This window comes from Platichthys flesus, chromosome 6 (genome assembly GCF_949316205.1).
Source record: "Platichthys flesus chromosome 6, fPlaFle2.1, whole genome shotgun sequence".
Taxonomy (NCBI): domain Eukaryota; kingdom Metazoa; phylum Chordata; class Actinopteri; order Pleuronectiformes; family Pleuronectidae; genus Platichthys; species Platichthys flesus.
Window position 1 is genome coordinate 22219754 of NC_084950.1, and position 20696 is coordinate 22240449.

General features: G+C 39.8%; 2 protein-coding genes across 5 annotated transcripts; one reads left to right on the forward strand and one right to left on the reverse strand.

Annotated features, from left to right (window-relative positions):
• myod1 (myogenic differentiation 1) lies at positions 1–3901 on the forward strand. The gene is made up of 3 exons (XM_062390667.1): positions 1–745; positions 1769–1850; positions 2224–3901. The coding sequence occupies exons 1-3, from the start codon at positions 155–157 to the stop codon at positions 2442–2444; spliced, it is 894 nt and encodes a 297-aa protein (XP_062246651.1). The 5' UTR covers positions 1–154; the 3' UTR covers positions 2445–3901.
• A 2658-nt stretch (positions 3902–6559) lies between these two features.
• Positions 6560–18625, reverse strand: tnnt3a (troponin T type 3a (skeletal, fast)). Of its 4 annotated transcripts, XM_062390576.1 has the most exons (14): positions 18524–18625; positions 16604–16644; positions 16322–16335; positions 15010–15168; positions 13354–13371; positions 12493–12511; positions 12304–12349; positions 12091–12207; positions 11603–11680; positions 11307–11420; positions 11083–11195; positions 10121–10211; positions 9350–9390; positions 6560–6873 (listed from the first exon to the last, which is right to left on the reverse strand). In XM_062390576.1, the coding sequence occupies exons 2-14, from the start codon at positions 16621–16623 to the stop codon at positions 6837–6839; spliced, it is 867 nt and encodes a 288-aa protein (XP_062246560.1). In that variant the 5' UTR covers positions 16624–16644; positions 18524–18625; the 3' UTR covers positions 6560–6836. The 4 variants fall into 4 exon arrangements, with proteins under 4 accessions (XP_062246560.1, XP_062246561.1, XP_062246562.1 ...); XM_062390577.1 differs by lacking the exon at positions 13354–13371; XM_062390578.1 differs by lacking the exons at positions 13354–13371; positions 15010–15168 and adding an exon at positions 15658–15666 and having other exon boundaries at positions 18524–18609.
• Positions 18626–20696: the final 2071 nt, after the last annotated feature.

Consider the following 20696-nt stretch of genomic DNA (forward strand, 5'->3'; position numbering starts at 1 on the left):
GTTTGTGACAGGACATAACATTCCCCCGGAAACCTCTCAGCCTGCACCACTGTCTTCTGCCAATTCTTCCTCTTCCTGCTTGTGTCTCTATCTCAAGACTCCCTGTGTCTTCCACTGGATTTGTCTTCCTCCTTGGTGTGCCAGGGACTGAACTATGGAGCTGTCGGATATCTCTTTCCCCATCCCCGCGGCTGATGATTTCTATGATGACCCCTGCTTCAACACCAGCGACATGCACTTCTTCGAGGACCTGGACCCGCGGCTGGTCCATGTGGGTCTTCTGAAGCCGGACGACTCCTCCTCTTTATCCTCATCCTCCCCTTCCTCCTCCTCCTCCTCGCCTTCCTCCCTGCTGCACCTCCACCACCACGGCGACGGGGAGGACGACGAGCACGTCCGCGCCCCCAGCGGGCACCACCAGGCGGGCCGCTGCCTGCTCTGGGCCTGCAAGGCCTGCAAGCGGAAGACCACCAACGCGGACCGGCGGAAGGCGGCCACGATGCGGGAGCGCCGGCGGCTCAGCAAGGTCAACGACGCCTTCGAGAACTTGAAGCGCTGCACCTCGGCCAACCCCAACCAGCGGCTGCCCAAGGTGGAGATCCTGCGCAACGCCATCAGCTACATCGAGTCCCTGCAGGCGCTGCTGCGCGGCGGCGGCCAGGACGACGGTTTCTACCCGGTGATGGAGCCCTACAGCGGGGACTCGGACGCCTCCAGCCCCCGTTCCAACTGCTCCGACGGCATGGTGAGTTCAGGGACTGACAGGTGTGACTCAGGGGGAGTGAGTGTGCGCTCCGACTGGATGGAATATGTCCACGAGTTTCTCTAGCGAGTCTTTACGCATAGACGTGTTATTCTCTTTTTGTTAGCATTTGTATTTACTGTTGAAATATGTCTTCATATTTCCGTTAGCTCTGACCACACACTCTCCACGCGTTGACCTCCAGCCACACGCCGGTTTTCATATCCCCGTGTAAAATACATTGAACCACACAAGCCACCGTTTTCGCTCCTCTTCATAACTATGTAGATATCTGTCATCTGGGTAGTAAGGGGATCCATCGTTTTGTTTCACAACACACACGATTTTCTTTTACTCCACTAGCTTTCCCTTTACGATTAGAATACAGAAAGAAATAGTCACATCACACATTTAATTTAAACACCAACATGTTTGTATTTCGTTAGAGCGTTAATAGGACAAATGTTACAATACATAACAACCGTTGACTTTCTTTGTTAAACGGGGTATTTTATTTTATTCATGTTCTTTGTTTTTTATATTGCAATTAAATGTTGAGAAACTAATTTGAAGAGGGGCATAGATTGAATAAAATGTGAAACGTGTTTAGACGAATTTAACCTCGTATATTAATTCATATATTTATTTATTGCCTACGTTAATATCATTATTTAACCCATTTTTTTATTCTAATTGATGGTTCTGACACATGGGACTGTAGCTTGATCTAGTTTGGTCATTAGTTAATAATTAGTTAATACGATAAGTCTTTTTTCGATCCATTTCAGGAAAACTAAACAAAAAAAAATATTTGAAAAAGAACGAAATAAATTAAATATTTATAACTCTCTAGGGTTTCTGTGCTAAATCGGAATTATTCTACCTTTTTGTTTCTCACTTAACCTTTGGTATTGACTTTAATTTTTTCTACACTGATAAAAGTCATACTCAGATTATCACTGTGTGTTTGACTGGAGTTATTGTGGAGAGTCCTCCCTGATGCAGTTTCTCTGTTTCTTCCTTCAGACGGATTTTAACGGGCCGACCTGTCAGTCCAACAGGAGAGGAGGTTATGACAGCAGCACTTATTTCTCCCAGACTGCAAACGGTAAGAATCCACAGAGCAAAGGCCCATAACCAGCTAGCAGGCCACTTATAATCACTTATTCAAATAATTGACCACCTCAATCCACATTTATAGTCTGATTTGTACTAGATTATGTTATTTTTATAATAACTACCATCCTAAATTTGACACATTCAATTATGGGCCAACATTCGTTTGAGATTAACCCATTTTTGAACAGATTCTTTTTATTTGTTTGAATTATCACTGTAGACTGGTTTATAAATCAATAAGTAAGATCGACATTTTTCTTGTTTTGCCCACCATTTTGTTACGGCGCATTAAAACTAATTCAACCCATTTTGAATGAAAACATAACTGAAGTATTAACTCTAGTGTTCTGTTTTATCTGCAGGTGGTCAGAAGAGTGACCGCAGATCGGTGGTCTCCAGTCTCGACTGTCTCTCCAGCATTGTGGAGCGAATCTCCACTGACAACAGCAGCTTGATGCCGGCTGCGGACGGCCCTGGGTCCCCGCCAGGCGACCAGACGGGGGAGACAGCAGCACCCGGACCCCCTCGGCTCCCCTCTCCGACGGCCAGCCAGGACCCCAACCTGATCTACCAAGCCCTATAGACCCTCAAACCTGAGACAATTCACATCCTCTCACACAGTCCACTCGTAAAAATCCACATCAGATCTTTACACACCAACACCAACACACACACACACACACACTGAAAGTGATGTTATAGCGACTGAACTGATTCTTAACACCCTGTTTACATCACTTGTTAAGATGTTATAGTTTTCTCAACATCCCTCCACATCTGCTGTTATTTCCTTTAGATCAAAATATGGAAGCTCATTCTAGTCAAAAAAAGAAAAGATGAGTGCGAAGGTTTATTAGTAGTGTATCATTTTAAAAGAGAGAAAATAATCTATTGCCCACTTACTTACCCCTGTTTGGGCTTTTAAGCACCATCTCATTCTCAATCAATAAACAGAGTTTGATATTTTATAGATCTTATTGAGCATGCTCAGATGATGAAGATCCTGGGACATAATTACAAGCTCTTAATACAGGAGTCTAAAGAGCAAACAAGTTTATTCTTGAATCTTGATTTAATAGCTGTAAAATAAGGAATGACAAAAATAACAGCTCCATATTTAAGTGTCAAATAATAATTGCAATTATATTGTAAATATTAATTACAAGAGAGACGGTCTCTATTGTTTTTTCATGTCAACTTGTAACGTAGTGGATTCACTTCAAAATACAATAAGTGACAGAAATGCAAAAATGTGAGTGGAGATGCATAGCCAGTTGTAATGTTGACTCCATATACAATGTGCATTGTTTTTTGTGGCAGCAATGACTTTCCATAGTTGAGCTTGTTTGTCCCACAGATTCCCCTTCCTGGTAGTATAAGTGGACTAGACTGGAGCTCAAACCACTTGAATGCTGGAAAATGTAGTTTTTGCAAATATTTCTTGATTGATTATTGTTGTATTTTTTTATTTTAATTTATAAAAAAACTATTTTAAGGCTCAGCTGGGTCGTTCAGATAGATTTTTCTTCCTTTCTGTGTGTATTCTATTCGATGGACGGAGGCCAAAGACCATCCATTTACATTCCTCCACATTCGTCCATCTGAAGTTCTAACTGCTCCAGCTGTTCAATTCCCTCAGGAAAAAAAGAATTACAATTATTATATGATTTATTTAAAACATACCAGATTATACAATAGATATCTGTAGTAAAACTTTAATACTTAATAACAAAAATACTTCTACAGACACTTAAATCCCTCAGATTAGACGATTAAAGTATTCGAGGAGGAAATGTAGTGTTAAATGGATTTCGTTTATCATTTTCATTCACTGCAGCGGAGGACCATTTTTCTGTTTCTGTACATATTATGTAAATAAGAGCTGATTTGTTCCAACTGAAAGTATTAATTATGTATTTAATGTTTCTGTCTGTATGTGCTTCTGTTTGTTGTGAAAATGTTTAAACTTTATATTTATACATCTGAAAAATGAGTGACAGACTAATGACAAATAAATGAACCTGCTTATTTATACAAAAACATGTTTTGAATGTACATTTATTGAATGATTGTGTGCAATTTAGTCCTATGGATTAATCATTTTATTTCATATATATGGTAATTTGAGTAAGAAAACATTAGATTTTGTTCTGCATTTAGATTACATACAGACAAAACATTCGTAATTGTATACTTTATAAACAGTTACTGTAGCTATGATTTTACTTTAAATGTAATGATGTTTTTTACACATCCCCGACTCATTAACTCTCTTAATTTAATATTATTACAACATATCCTAACTATGTGTGATCGTTTTTCTTTTACAATTATATATACTTTTATTTATAATTTATTTATCTTGCTTTTAAGAACAGCTTCACAATTTAAGTCTATGATTATGTTCTGCATCAGTCACAAAAGAAACATTTTTATATGAGAGTTGACAAATTGATTGTATTAAGCAAAGGTTCAGTTATCAAGGGTTGCTATATTGATATACAATTATATTATTTACTCTATATCTTAAAGTTGTAAATATGATAATCACCACATTATCATACAAAAGCACTATCAGCTCTTAAGTCATTCTCTAAAAGCACTATATAAAACTCGGTCTTCGATAGGAGGCCGTTGCAACATCTGGTCACAGACACAAAGATCAGCAGCGCCATCGTGTGACCATTCAGAAAACTTGCAGGTATTTCTGTTCCACACGATCCACGTTTCAAATCCCAAAACGTGTTACTTTTGCTGTGAAAGTTAGAAAAATGTGCAAGTCCGACGATTTATACGAAGTCATTAATATAATATAGATTCGACACTGTACATTCTACATTCTATTGCAGTGTTTCTCATTTTCTGTCCAAATAACGAATGAGGGAGACATATCGTCAGACCCATAATGTAGTCCAGCACTGATCTCAATGCTAAAACACAATGTTTATTAATAGCAGATTGTGTTGGATTGTAAAGGTCTACATCTTCCAAAGTGGCCACTGTTGCTCCAGTCGACTCAGACAGCAACACTTTTATTTAAGAATCACTCAAACTCTTTTTTCAATAGACCATGTCACACCTGTTCCTAACACTTGTCTATAAAGTCCAAATACACTTTGTTCCACACTGACCTGCCCATTGGATATGAACCTGTCGGAACCCCTAAACTCGTCTGGCTCATGTCTGTCTTTAGTCTGAGGGTGACATCACACATTTATGAGGCAGCTTTCTGTCTTTGTGTTCCCAGCTGCTGGAACATACAATCACACAGCATTAGATGTGCTCCGACAGCATCTGTATAAATGCCCACCTTATACACCTTATATAAATGTTTATTTACACAAATTATTACATCTCCTCAGGAAATGAATGTGCTAAATTTGGCAATCGCACATAATTCACAGCCAATTGGATTTCACATATGTCAAGAGAGACACAGACAGTTTTTTATGCTTTTATTACCTCACACCCATTTCATTTTTATTTAGTCCTAAACTCTTTTGATGGGCTCCAGACTCCAGAGCTGGGCTGCCAGGCTTCTCACCCGAACCAAGAGGCGTGACCACGTCAGCCCTGATGCTCTCTCTGCAGCAGATGAACTCAGCTACATGGAGTTGAGCCATCACCCGACTTATAATTTACACCTGTGCTTTTACTGCTGTGACCTGTCAAAATGTCTGCTGGGAAAAGAGATCCACTGAAGCTGATCTGGAGTGAACGATTTACTCCTGAGGAAAAAAGCACAATGTGATGTGCTGCGCCAAAACAAAAGGCCCCAGAGGGATTCTTCATTTCTTCAAAAACTGTATTTTTTTTCTGAATTTAAAATGGACTAAGTTTTTAAATCTAACCCTATAGGTTCAATCATCATGGCCACCAAACTGCTGGGCTCTGCTGGGCTTTATAGACCTGCCCACAGGTCTGCTACCGGTATGTCCAACAGATGCTGATACTATTCAAATTATTTGATCCAAACCTTAAAAACCCTTAATAAAGAATTATGATATCAATATTTCCACGCAGCATCTGGAGAACGGATGGATTTTTTAAATCTGTAACAATAAGCCTTAAAGTAAAGCTACTTTCACTGTATTTTTCATACATGCTCAATACTTCTCAAAGGTGGCTGCAGGTGGCTCAGGGGGTAGAGCTGGTTGTCCACAAACCAGAAGGCCGGCAGTTTGATCCCGGTCTCCCTTGTTCCGTGTTCCGAAGTGCCTTTGAGCGAAATAGTGAATCCCAAATTGCCTCTGACGGTGTATGCTTGATAGAGGAAGTGTATGAATGGGTGAATGTCTAAACTGTACTGTGAAGCACTTTGAGTGTTCATCCAGACTGTGACAACTCAATTATGAACACAGATCATTTGCAGGGACCCTAATTTGTAAATTTGACAATTATAATATAATAATGATAGTCAAATCACCTATTTTTTTTTTTCCTTTACCACACTTGTTCTCTATACGAAAAAAGCACAGTCTTGAGGGCGTATGGATACAATGAAAGCTTTTGACTTCGTGGTAGTTAATCAGCCAATGGGGAAGTTGCAGGGTCTGTTTCTTCATGTCTACTTATGAAACCCCAAGTCCAATTCAACCCTGCACTTGAAAACAGTGCTGAACAAATGACCTTAAATTACATGACTAAAAATGCTGAACTTTATTGATTTCTGAATAACAAGAGATCTACAGACATGGCTTGAAGAGTCACACTTTATTTACAAAAATAGTGAGAACCAAACAGGCGATTGTGAGGAAGCGAGAAGGCGATTCAGTTTCAGTACTTTTTATTCCTATTGAACAGCAGCTAAAGGCCCCTGGTTGCATAAATTAAGACGTGGGTTGGTAACTTCCGGGTGAACCTCAGCATTACTTGCTTCTTGTGAGGTGCGACCTTTGCCACAGTGTGCGTAGCTTCATCAGGCGTTTGTCCGAGACGATCGCAGTTTGGTTTCTGAGCAGAGGCGAGGGCTCGTTTACTTCCTGCGGCGGGCGGCGGCTCCCTTCTTGCTGCTGTAATGCAAAAGAAAATGGGACACCTGTCAGAACGATGGGGTTGTTTTCAACATTCTGAAACCTTCATTCAACGTGGGATAGCTGACGGCTGTGCAGGCTGAGGTTTCATGTTAACCCCCAGTTGTGTTGCTGTGCACAGCCAAGTTATCAGGGATGGGTGCCTTGCTCAATGGCTCCTGAGCAAAAGTGAAGTCATATAAAAATTCCTTTTTCTCTCGACAAAGTCTATACATAAATAATAAGGTTTGTACAACCATGCTGGATCAGGTTTTTATCTCAGACTTTGCTAAGTAAATTTGTGACATATAAATCAACAATATAGAGTCCTCATGTTGTGTCTAGTGACAAATGGAGTATACATATACATGAATTATCTGTCTAGATCAAAAGAAAATGAGCCAAACTAAATAAACATGTAATTTCACCAAAAAACTTTTCTTGGTATCATACAAACACAACATATAAACAACAACAACTTCTCTGTTGCACATTTAACATCTGGAATACGTCAGAGATGCAACATTTCCAGGCTGCGACACCACTCGTCAGAGACACACTCATGCAGCACTTACCTGCACAGACATCAGTCATTACTGAGTCCAACAGCCACTAACCTAATACGACCATCTTTGGACTTACTGTTGACATGGCTCTCCCACACATTGATGTGAAAGTGTCACTATGAGGACAAGGACCCTGACAAAAGGATGCACTGTTTTGGGTAATAATGTGTGTTATGTTTGTTATGTAAGTGTTTTGTTTTAAAAACTGTAGTTTTTTACAGATCTAATGAAAGGTGATATAGTAATATTAGAAAAATATCACACAAAATGTATGAGATGTTAAAGACGCACCTAGCCAGACAGAGAGGAGAGAGAAAGGGTGGTTTGGAAATCTGCGCGCAGATATGGTTTAAAAGATTTCCAACCGTATGGACGAGGGAAGAGCTCCTTGGGGGACTTAAACATTTGTTTCTTTTAAATGAATTACAGATAAACAGGAACGTTTTATCAAATCTTAGACGATTTTTATTAAAACCAAAAAAACGGAGGGGAAAGAAAACCAAAGCTCATCACGAAAACATCTTGAAGCCCTTGTTAGTTACACAGTGGCTGCAGCTCAACTCTCAAAATGACATTGGCGTTTCTTCAAATTAAACTTAAGTTGAGTTTTAACTCTTTGCAGCTTGTGGCAGTTTTCAAGACCTGCTGAATGATTAGATTGTTTACAAGAAGCTGGTGGCAGCACAGTCCTGCTGCTGCTGTGAGCTGTGTTGTGTAACATGTAAATGAGCTGTGACGGGATCAGTGGCTGCACGGTTTCGATATGGGTTTAGGTTGGTTTGTGATGTTAGTCGGGATTTGGTGCGTTTATGGCTTGTTTGAATCTATATAAATTTGGATTATCAGGGGGTAAAAGCCTCAGCTCAGCTTTAGATTTGGCTTCTAAAATTTCTGAACTCGGTTGCTGGTTTAAACATAAACCAAAAAAGGAGCTGATGTTTTGATCTTCTAATGCCATAAACTGCCATTAACAGTTCTGTTTATGTTATGACAGTTATGTCTCGCAGAGAGAAGGGATGTGACGTTCACCCAAACAACAAGTTGGAGTTAAATGGAGTTATGAAGTTATATTTTTAGAGTTTTGAGATTACTATGTGTCAGTGAACGCAGCAGGGACAGTACTTACTGCTTCTGCAACTCATCAATGCGCTTCCTATACGTGAGCACCTGAAAGAATGACACAGCAGCATCTTTAACAACCACCAGGACAGGTTTACCTCGCAGGGGACCGACTCCCTTCCCTCTCTTCTTCTGAACAGGCTCCGTGGGCTAAAAGCTGCAGACTGAGGCATCATGGGAAAGCAAGACGGCGGGCGTGCATGTGACCAGTGTTCAATATTTTTTCACTTTGGTTTGATTTGAACTAGATGTTCAGTTTCAATTATGATGTTGCATCCTGAATTCTGCAACTAACAGATGTTCTGATCATTTGTGCTTTGAAACGCCCGTCGTCTGTTTCCCCAAGAAGACACGTGGATGGTTTAGAGACATTTGGCTTCATCCGCTCTCACTCACCTGTCTGAGTTACACACCTGAAGAGTTTGATTCCAAAATGACTCTGTTCATGAAAACACGTCTGAACTGTTATATTGAAATGATTCAAAATGGAGTCAAGATAACCGGCTCATGTTTTGCTTTAACATTGTCGTGTCTGACAGGTGCTAACAAATCCCCATATTAAAGCTGTGGGACATTCAACTTCCTCACATAGCAGAAATCTTGCTGTGTCATTTTTCCAAAGTGACTCTTCAGGAATCAGACGTCCCTTTTGGAATCAAACCCTTCAGTGGTCTCTCCTTCAGTGGTGCCTCTGGCCCAGAGTGGTGTCTCTGGTTCTCTGACCTTCCTTCATGCTAACATGCAGCGAGCCTGAAGGCGGCGGGCGTGACGCCTTGCTCAGCTCTACTTACAATTTACTGAGCTCTTCCACTCTCTTACGCAGGGTTGTAACCTGGAGGAAATCAAAGAGTATATCAAGGGTTCAAATCCGGATGTGTCGGGACGCTCAGCGGAACGCCCACCTCAGGACAACGTCGTCAACAACCAACAACTACATCGCTGCTTCTGTTTCCTTGGAAGGTTTCTGGACTTTAAACAATTTACTGTGGCTCATATATAGCAAGATAACTAAACTGGAAGGTAAACAATGGTAAAAACAAACAAACAAACAAACATAACAAGTAATTGATGAAAGAGACATATCATTTCAAATGGAGGTAAACAGAGGGAGGAGGTACGTACCCAGAGACCAATATGCACATTTTTATAAAGGCTGTCAAAGATGATTATTAATGATATTAATATATTATAGCATCTTTCAAAAAAGTAAAACAAATAAAAAAAATGTTTTCAATAAATAAGTCTGACTTTTATTTCAAATCCAACAGTTTTAAAAATTCTAAATTCTGTTTGTTGTCTTTATTCAATAAATTATATCAGTAAAGTATAAAAAGGTTAGCTCTAATCAAGATTATGTTTTTTTTTCACAAGGGCATCTCAGCTTTTATCGGCCCACAACTTATTTTTTGGTTTCAAAATGTCTCATGCAAAGTGTTGCATGTGGTCATATAACGACATATTTCTAACCTACTGAATCTTTAAATGGGAATGTGAAAAAAAACCATTACAGATAGTAAACACAGTGGACATTGCTGAGAGTCAGAACAGGGTCGAAGTCTCACCTCATACTTCTGCCTCTTAAGTCTCTCCATATGGTCGAACTTCTCAGACTCAAGCTGGGTCATCCATTCATGCAGCTCAGTGATCTTATCCCTGCAAACAGCACAGAAACAGGAGGACACTATTAACTTCCAACACAACGGCTGATAGTCTAAGTGCAGAGAGAACTCAAATATTTGAATTAAGTTAGATTGAGGTGTTGCTGTAAAAATCTTAATTATGTTTTCAAGAATATTTTCCTGAAGTAATGTAGGACATATTCAGATTCTGGAGTGAAATGCATTAGTAATAGTATAAATAAAAAGCATGATCATAAAAATTGACTTAAAGTATGTATTTTAAAATGACTTAGTGTATTAAAAAAAGTTGTATGAATTTTATTGTATATTACGTTACAATACATTACATTACATTTAGCTGATGCTTTTATCCAGCCAAACTACAAAGTGTTATAGGTAAGTGCCATATAAGTGCTAATAATTGCAATTGTTTTCTTTTTTTTACGGTATAGTCAGATATATTAGCATCGTTACTTGACGTACTGATAATGATAACTATTCTGCACAGGGGTTCAACAAATATTTGGGCTTCTTAGTATGTTCTCAATAAATCAGTTAATTTTTTGTTATTTATATATGTGAGAAATTAATAATTCCCAAATCACCTTGGTTTTGTCCAAATTATTATTGAAAGTTATTCAGTGATGAGCATAGAAATTATTTATGAAGAAAAGCATCATGTTTGAGAAGCTAAAAATCATGAAATGTAAGACAGTTTTACATGAAATATATCTGCTTTCATTGTTTAGAATGTTGGTAGAAGATTAAAGTGACTTGAAACCAAAATACTCAATCAAAAAATCTGCTCACGTCCATGTATATACTTGAGAAAAATCTACTTCTATGAAAAAACACTGACATGGAGAAAAGGTGAGGTGTGTGTGTGTGGGAGCATTGACTCGTACTTCAGCTTGTCTTCGTTCAGATGGTCAACGTTGAGTTGCTTGCGCCTGGCGGCCAGGATCTTCTTCTTCTTCTCTCTCTCAGTCTCTTTCTTTCCACCTCTCTTCTGGTCAGCCTGTTCAATGCAGACACACACACAGACACACACACAAACAGTAGAGACGCAGGTTAATAGCTACCCAGAAAACAAGAGACTGCTGTGGATGGTGCAGGAGTGTGTACTGACTTTCTGGAGATGACTGCTGTAGTTGGAGCCCATGCTGGACAGAGCTGACTTCTTCTTGGCATCCTCATCCATCTTCTTCTTGGCATCATTCTCCTCCCTGATCCGCCTCTCCTCCTGGTTCACAAAAACAAAGAACACGGCTGAGTGAGTGAGACCTCCATGCCACACGCACAACTCAGAAAAGGAAAGCGGAAGAATGGTGACTAACAGATACGTAATTTTATTATAATTATAATTATAATTGACAAATATGAGTCATGTTGTCTTGAAAAATGAAATGTGATAGATCCACGAACCTCACGTTTGACCTGGCGCTCCTTTTCCTTCTCACTACGGACCCTCTGCTGCTCGGCCCTCTCGGCACGACGCTTCTCCTGCCACAGACAAACATAAACAGCGTCAAGCGTTTTGTTCTACACAACTCACTCCACCACATGTCACACGTGAGGTGGAACAGCCAATACAACCTCTAGAGAGGAGAACCAACTTTCATTGTGTTGCTAAGCCTTTAAAAAATGCCAAGATCATTTTCGGGTTTCATTTTGGCATTTCTTTCTTGTTTCAGTATGGATTGATTTAAATAATTTCCCCTTGCTGTCTAAAATCGTTTGTATTTGTTTTAAGAAAAAAGTATTACTTGAAAAAAAAAATTATAAGAAAACTTTTTTTAAATGTTTATTTTAAAAATGTCAGGGATCAATATGAAATGTTTTGCCATCTTGCTTTGAGTGCAGCCCCTGAGTTGTCTCATGTCACAGTGTGATGCCATCGCCTGAAAACTCACAATCCTGTCCTTGAGGGCGATCAGCTCCTCCTCCTCCTTCTTCCTGTGCTCAAAGTGAGCATCGATCAGACCCTGCAGCTCAACCAGGTCCTTGTTCTGACGCTTCTTCTGGATGTCCTGCAGGGCAGAGAAGCAGAGGCAACACTCAGCCCTGCAGGGAAACAAACGCTACTCGACAGAAATCCACAATGTTATTACTTTAGCTTGACTTACATCAAAGTCCACTTTCTCACCATCTGGGATTTTTGGAGCGCTGGGCCTACAAGAGGAGATCAAGTGGGTCTTTAGTGCATTGACACATCTCTGAGGGTAATGTTGTTATTTGTGTATTCAGCCAAATGGCTCAGACCAAAATATCTGCAGAAATCATTCGAGCTGAGGGGACATTTGAAAGAAACTTACTTGAACTTTGGCTTCTCCTCTGCAGGTTAGGAAATGAAGAAGGGACAAGTACATGTCATCGGGTTAGAAACAAAGCAGACTATTTCAAGGCATTAGACTGTATAGTTTTGTCTCACATGAAGATTAGATTTAAGATAAAATTATTAAACATTGTAGGTTAGAGTTAGAAAAACAGAGCAAACAAATTAAAACTTCACCTATCTAAAGAAAACTAAATTATAAAAAAGTGCAAGGGTATAATGAAGTTTTGTGAGTATCAACATGTTATCTTGCTTTGAGTGCAGCTGAAGTGTTTTGTTATTTGCAAAGACATTTTTCTAAGATTTTTCTTAATGCCTTAGTATCTTGCTTTTTCATTTCCCCCAAAAAGTGACTTTTGTTTGTTTACCTTTTCTTTTTCTTTTTTTCTATTGGCTTGACCCCCAAACTGTTTTACACAAGCAAATCATTTCCCCAGTTCGTTCTTCAGATTTAACCCAGATTCTGGCGGCTCCATGCCATGCAGATGACGAAGGGCATAGCAAGAGTGTAAAGGCCGGGGTCGCTGTGCAGTGAAGCTTGTTAGCATCCTATATTCCTACGCCCTTCTTCTCCACTTCCAGTCTTAACTCTCCGAAACGCTCTCATTTCCTATATAATATGGGTGTGTCTGTGTGCAAGTGGATTTGTATGGGTAGGTCAGTGGGGAGGAGGGGGGGGGGGGGGGGGGATTTTTTCTTTTATTTCTAATTCTTTTTCACAAATTTGGATTTCAAATTGCCCTCTTGGATTTTCAGATACAATTTCAGACCTGGACACCGCAATCCTTCCAAAACCAGAATGACAGATTTGAGATTTCTTATAAGTTTTAAATCAACATACCTTCCTCTTCAACAGCATCTGCATGCAGCAAGCATCGAAAATAAAAGCAGAATAGACAAGAGCATTAGCAGGCACATTAGAGCTAAAACAGATTCAGCATAACTCGCTCAGAAATGAGGAGGATTTAAATGACGTAAATTCTCTAATATCCCCAATATTACCAGCTACCACAAACAACTAAAGAATATAAGGCAGAGAAAAATGCATCTGAATTTTCTTTTATTCATTAATAAGGTGTTAGCAAGTGGAAATACCTGGAAAAGATCTCAGAAGATCTAAGTATTTGAGAACTTACTTAAGTCTTGACTGGTTGAAGTCACAGTTTCAATTTCAAACAGCAAGTGTGAGCCCTTCAACATTTGACCCTGTATTCATGCGCCATCGGATGTTTCAGAAATTACAATTAAGAGGATGGAAATAAATTTGGATGGTAACCATAGTTTTCACAATCCAAACAGCAGCGCATGAATACAACATTGACATGGAGGACTTTCCCACCAGCATCTGAGCAATAAAAGGTGACATCTATCAGGTAAATTCTATTGAATAATAAAAAATATATTTTTCTCTTCTCTTTTAAATTAGATAAGCATATGTAACATGTTCATGCTCTGCAGTAAAAGTTATCGTATGTACTTAATCTGAAGTTCACCTTCTTCCGACGTCACAGTAATGAAAAAGCAACCATGTCCAACAAATACTTGGAGTACATGTGGTACAGTAGTATAAGTAGAGTTAGAATGAAAAGAGCCTAACATTAGTCTTTAATTTGAATTATATTTTTAAAAGAATCACTTTGTTTTAAGAAGACAACTCTGTCCTCAGTGAATGCTAACATGTTAGCATACAGTACAGTTAATTGAGCAGCAGTATGTTCTGATTTGTTTGCAGCCGTCCAATGGTAGTCAAGGACAAATTGACTAAATGTAATACAATTTGAATAGGACTTTTCTATAAAGTTTAGCCTTCAACAATTGTACTGTATGCTAAAATGTTGGATCAAATACCAGATAGTCCACTGCATTTGTATAATAGATAGTCAATTTACATCAAAATGACAAATGTCAGCTTTTCAACAATCATTTTTAATGATTGAATTAATTGATTCTCAAATTATTTTATCAGAAAATGTCTTGCAAGCCAAAAGCTAACAGATTAGAAAGCTAACATATCAGAAAACTAACAGATTAGAAAGCTAACAGATCAGAAAGCTAACAGATTAGAAAGCTAACGGATCAGAAAGCTAACAGATTAGAAAGCTAACGGATCAGAAAGCTAACGGATCAGAAAGCTAGCGGATCAGAAGATAACGTTGATGTGAGGCAGGACTTAGGGTCTTTATCTCAGCACAAGGTTATCGGCCTTCAAATATTAGTCACATCCTTATTTTCAGACAAGATCATATCAGCATTTCATCAGTTTGTATGAACAGATATTGTAATCTCATCCCAACTTGCAGCCTTTGAGCGCTGCATGTACGGACTGTCTTTGCTTTAGGTGAGGAGAATGGAAGGTAGCATTAGCATTAGCAGACATGATGAACATGTGTGCGAATCAGGATTAGTGGGATCTGTCTGGCTGGCTTTAGACAGTGGAGCGCACCTGTCGCCTGGGAAAGGATGAGAGAATAACCCCTAACCCCTCCATGCCACATACCTTCAGCCTCAGGCTCAGTCTCGGCTTCTGGTTCTGGTTCTGGTTCTGGTTCTGGTTCTACCTCTGGTTCTGGCTCTGGCTCTGGTTCTGCCTCTGGCTCTGGCTCAGGGGCCGCCTCAGGGGCCACCTCTACTTCCTCTACTACCTCCTCTTCTACAGCTACACCACATGCATCGAATCACCAGGGGAGAGGAAGGGCGATGAAAAGTATGACAAGTTAATGGAAGCAGAGGTATAGGGAAAGTGAAGGTGGTCGGAGTGAGTAGATGACAGGAGACGCAAGAAAGGACAAGATTCATGATGGCGAGGACAACCACCAGATGGTGTTAAAGCGGCTGAAAAGCAGGCTATTGCAGGAAGGAAAATGTCAGTTGTTGATGGTCAGTTGTGGTGGATGAAATGTGAATGATTCCTGGAAATACCTGCACTTGAACTCTCTTTGTTTGAACACAAAGGATTCTTGATTCTATCTCGTCGCGATATTTGTTTGAACCAGTTTCTTTTAATTTATTTCAAATACCGTTAGTGTTAACCTGCATGCCATAAAAAGTCCATTTGGTTGTAAGAACACACGTCGTCAAAAGTGGTTGACAAATTAGTATCAGTGACGTAAGACTTAGCGTCCAGAGTCTGCAGGCTGTGTCTTACCATCGTATTCTTCAAGTCCGTCCAAGAGAAAAAAAAGGAGCAGAAGAACATTATCAAAAGATCCCATTGTACCCAATTTTGACAGAATTAAATTCAAAAATGTGGGTACACTGGAGATTCATGCTAAGCATACGCAGCTCAGTTCTCCTGGGTTGATCAGCGCTCGCACGAGGGACTATGGAGTGGGCTTCAAACATCCCTAAAGTCCCTTTGATCTGAAAGTGTGTTCAGCTCAGGAGAACTGCAGGCTGCAGTTGCAGAGAGACATGCAGAGCTGCAGGTAACATTGGCAACAGGTCAGTGCAGGCCTGTTCAAACCAGATGTCATCAATTTAGATTTAGATTTCACACAGCATTGTTGGCACTGTCCTGTTGCCATCGTTGGGGCCTGCAACCATGCTACAGCCGGAGGAAAATATAGGCTATGTGCACATTTGCTCATAAGTGAGAACATTTATTGCACAACTTGAATCTGGAGGAGTCAAGCCAAACCTGTAAACATACAAATTTGTCCTCTGCAATTAAGTTTCTTAAGGAGATGAAAGGTCGGTTAGGCAAGTTTCAGAAATAATACCGGGATTTAACATGGAACTCCAGACTGTACCTGGACCTAATTTTGGGGTATTTATTGGTTTTGTAGATGAGAAAAAATGTGGCTACTTACCCTCGACCTGATCACTGCAAGACAGAAAGAAAATAAATTCTGACTTAGCATTGAAGATCATTGTCAACATTCATCTTGAATATTCATTCTTGTCTTGGAAACATTGGTTTGGAAAAATAATCTTAAATCAAGGTCTATGTAGAAGCTTTTCCCAAAGCCGTCGACTGTATTGAACACAAGTGATCCACTTAGAGAACCTCTTGACAGATGCAAAGCTGGCTGGTAGACTTTCAATTTCCTACAGCTTTAAGAAATTTGTGAATGAAAATGTAAAATACTTACACTTCCTCTGTGTCGGACATGGTGATAGTGGACTTTGCAACCTGGAGGCAAGAGAGAAGAGAATAACTTAGAGTCAGTCGGAAAGGAGCGACTGTGCAGCCTAGTGTATTAATAGCTCAGGATTTGGTTGCAGATGTCTTAAATATCTGCTGCCCCACCCTAAAGAAACCCCACCTGCTTGCCTGTGCATATTTTACTCACACCCTAAAAATAAAAATAAAAGCTTTATGAAGATTTATTTTTAAAAAGCATGTACTTTCTCACTCATTTTAGTTCCTTATCATTTAAAATAATTCGCAGGTCACCTGTATATATTCTTTTAGACATTTTCCAAATTTATCACATCCATACCTCTTAAGTTTATAATTAGCGTGAGACCGTGGACTGAAATTCGAGCCACAGTCTTGAATCTGCTCCTCTTAGGATAAATGAGACGAGAGCCAAACATAGAATTTTGCCATTGGTCTGTTTTCAACTGCTCAGAGATTTAAGTTGCTGGAAAAAATGAAGGGAAAACGTCTGCATTCAAGGTACAGGTCAGCCTCCTGCCCTCTCTGATCACTGCATCCTTTTGGCATTCAAAGATGTTAAAGGTAATATCTGTCACATCTAAAATCATTCTCGGCACACGATCCTGTTGGAATCCAGTTCCAATTCCAGCCTGGATGCAGTATGTGATAATACAATCATAAAAATAGATGACCTGAGTTTATTCATAATTTAATCTACCAGTGACTTGATTTCGGATTAGTTGCCCATTAGCCTCATTAGCGTGAGGCCGTCATGAAGGAGTCCCGACATCACAGCTATTTCCACCAGACAGCTGCACAGGTCCCAGATCTGGTTTCAGTGGACGCAATGTTGAAGATTGGGTTCCTTCCCCTGGACCCATAATTCCACCTCCATATCCTTATCTGGCCATTTCGCTCTCACATGGTTCCTTCAATTCCCTCTCGAGGCTCCCTGCTGATTGACGCCAATTTACTCAAGAATTAAAATAAACCTTGAGAGGAAGCCATGAGGGTTAAGTTCTAATGCCTGGCTTCTTCCCATTTATTCTTTCAGTCTCATGAATTCCAAAATTGTTTTCAAAGACTTTACACCATTATGTTATAGTGGCAATCTGGAAAAACAACCTAGATGTAATGAATGGTTTACATCAAGTCTGGAGGTTCTGGGCTCCTGTTCAAGATGTCAATGTGTTTATCCTCATGCTATGTGCTATTTGGTCCCTTGACCCTCTGAAGCTTTACATCAACAACAAGATTAAACCTACAAGCAAAGCAAAGCTGCTTTTAAAAACTCACAGCAATGTCTATGTCAAAGTATCAATTCTAAAATCACAAAACTACATCAGGATTAAGTGTGGCTATTCTCATGACGTTACATAACTCATTAGTATCATCCTCTGTCTCCGGAAGTGGAAAGCTGCTTCAAAGGGTTTAAGCCATCTGTAAATCCCTCAGGTATGAACCTCCCCTGGATCTCTGGAGTTGGACCACACTAACACAACAACAATAACAAAGTCCTTTAAGGTAAAAGCTGCTGAACTTTTTTATCCAAAAAAGAATCCACTTCATTAATGCATTTTAGGAAACCCAGCATCACTGCTTATCAGCATCCGACAGGGCAATCAAACACCAGCACAAACAAGATTTCATTGCCACTGAGCTCAAACACAAACACATCACACTCTCTGAGATTCAATGGGATTTCCCTGTGTATTCTTCCTTGTGACCCAATCTGTCCATCATATCAGACAACTGTTTCCTTTTGAACACCAACCTCTACTCCCCATGGCAGTGATTTTAAAACACATGGACTCAGCTGTCCTCATTTTGAGTGATGTTTAGGGATATTGTACTTGAGCTTCCTATCCCCTCTTTCACTCACACTATCACACTCTCCCTTCTTCCTTACCTCACAAAAGCTGAAAGAAGTGAGCTCCCTGCTGGCCGAGACTGGCTGTAAGGATCCGCAAACTTACCGTGCTGATTATGTCCTTCTGTTATAGTGACACTCGATCTGCTCGGCCTGCCCATTGGTCAAGGAGCCAGGCCGTAGGCGAGGCTGGGCCTGCGTTGGGGCAGCGGCCATGAATTTCCGACCGCCCCCCCACTCCCAGTGCTGGCACTCAATAAGGAGATAGAAGGGTTGACTGGTAAGAAGGGAGGCTCAAGTTTGGAGAAGGGGGCAACCAAGACGCTCCCAGGTTGCTATTCTGGGGGCACTGCATTAGGCAAGCAAATTTCAACTCAGAGTGAGAGTAGACATCAGGGACGGGAGGCAGGTGGTGTTTCTGAGCACTTAAACATAATGTAAAGTACAGCAATGGAGGATAGAACCTCAGTGAATCCAATATGTTGAACAATTTTCTGCTTGTTGTCTTTGAACTTGATTTTCTTTACTCCCTGGTCTGAAAGAAGGAATTAGTCTCCCACATAATCCCAGCATAAATGTACATGACATGAGACCTTAAACATGCAGGACCTAAACATGAAAAACAGACAATGTGATGATAACTGAGGTATTAGAAATTATTCATCCTCTACCCATTGGGTCATCAGTCTGTAGTTCCACGTTTTTTAAGTAAAGGAAAAATATGCTTGAATGAGAAGAAATGCTAACCTACACTTAAACTGTTTTGTTATATTGTGATCTAAACAGTAAGTGTAAACATATGTGTCTTTTAGTTGTGCTATATATGAACACTGACAATTGTTTTATTATTGTTCTTTAAATGCACCTTTATAGATTAAGTGTTTCTTTAAGACACTATCTTAAACTGTCTTATGAGCCATATCAGTTAGAAATGTTACAATGTTTTTTTCAATTCAGCTGTAAGTCAAACCAATCTGCAGTATGAATTATTCAGCAAACCTCTCAACTTAATTTGTCATTTGGATCTGACATACCCTATAGTTGTCAATTTCAGTCCTGAAAGACCTTCTAATTTCCTCCAGAGGGTGCTGCAATGACAAAGTTAACAACAGAGACTCTGACACTCTCTGATCCGTCAAATGTTTTCATGTCACTCAAACACAAATAGACAAACCTGGGGCCAAGGACCTCCTGCTGGAGTTTGTTGTTCTTGATTTACAGTTGAAATGACTTGTCTGTGCTTCAGCTGCTGGAATGAACACTGAAACAAAATATTTATAATTGTTTCATAATTGTTTTCTTCTTATTAGAATATTTTTAGGACAGTATTGTAAAATTAAACACATTCTCATTATCCCAAATTCAATAAACCATTTCTTGCAACGTAACCTATAGTCAGACCGATGGAAAACCCAAGAAAGAGCCCTAACACACTCTCAAGGACCCTTGACACCCAAAGGGACTAATAAACCCCCTCCCAAGGATCAACTCCAGCTGTTAAAAATGGCTGTGACACCATTTGAATCCCATGAATCCATCAAGCCATCTATGATCAAAAAACACTTAAACTATAAGGGAGGTGTGGCTTGAACCAATCCCAGCCATTAGGCAAAAGGCGGGGAACATCCTAGACCAGTTATCAGAATATATTGCACGGTTGAACCCAATGAATAACACATAAATTCCTGAAGAGTACACTTGGAACTCACTAAAGGTCTGTGCACCTGAATCACAAAGGAGCGTACAAAAACTCACAATGACCCAGTAAACCCTCTAAATACTATTGGAACTTGCAGAAATACTTACAAAACCCAGCACAGGAGATACTGTCAACGACATCATAAAGGACCATAATTAACCCTCTGAAAATCCTTGTGATCACATAAATAGCTCCAGATACTAATACCGTTATAACTCCCTACTATTCCTCCTGCAAGGATAAATGCCCTTAAGGTGGAACTAAAACCTTCTCAATGAGTCCTGAAAAACAACCGAAACGTAAAAAAAAGACTCTTTGAATCCCCTTAAAGGTCTCCAGAATGCTCCTCCTGTAATGTCCCACAATCCTGCAATCCCCCAATGCCTTCTAACATCAGTCAAAGGTTCCTACTCAACAAGCCTTGAACCCATGAACCCTCCTCCCCAATGAAACTGAGCAAAATATTTGAATGACTTACTATTGATGACATCTTCAAGATGGTGGTGTGGTCAT

Coding starts and splice junctions, on each gene's coding strand:
- tnnt3a (XM_062390576.1), bottom strand. CDS start 16,623: ATGTCCGACACAGAGGAAGT. Junction 11,421..11,602: donor AGCGCCAGGTCAAACGTGAG/GTTCGTGGATCT, acceptor TTTGTGAACCAG/GAGGAGAGGCGGATCAGGGA. Junction 9,391..10,120: donor TTAAGAGGCAGAAGTATGAG/GTGAGACTTCGA, acceptor GATTTCCTCCAG/GTTACAACCCTGCGTAAGAG.
- myod1 (XM_062390667.1), top strand. CDS start 155: ATGGAGCTGTCGGATATCTCTTTCCCCATCCCCGCGGCTGATGATTTC. Junction 746..1,768: donor CCAACTGCTCCGACGGCATG/GTGAGTTCAGGG, acceptor TTCTTCCTTCAG/ACGGATTTTAACGGGCCGAC. Junction 1,851..2,223: donor TTTCTCCCAGACTGCAAACG/GTAAGAATCCAC, acceptor TTTTATCTGCAG/GTGGTCAGAAGAGTGACCGC.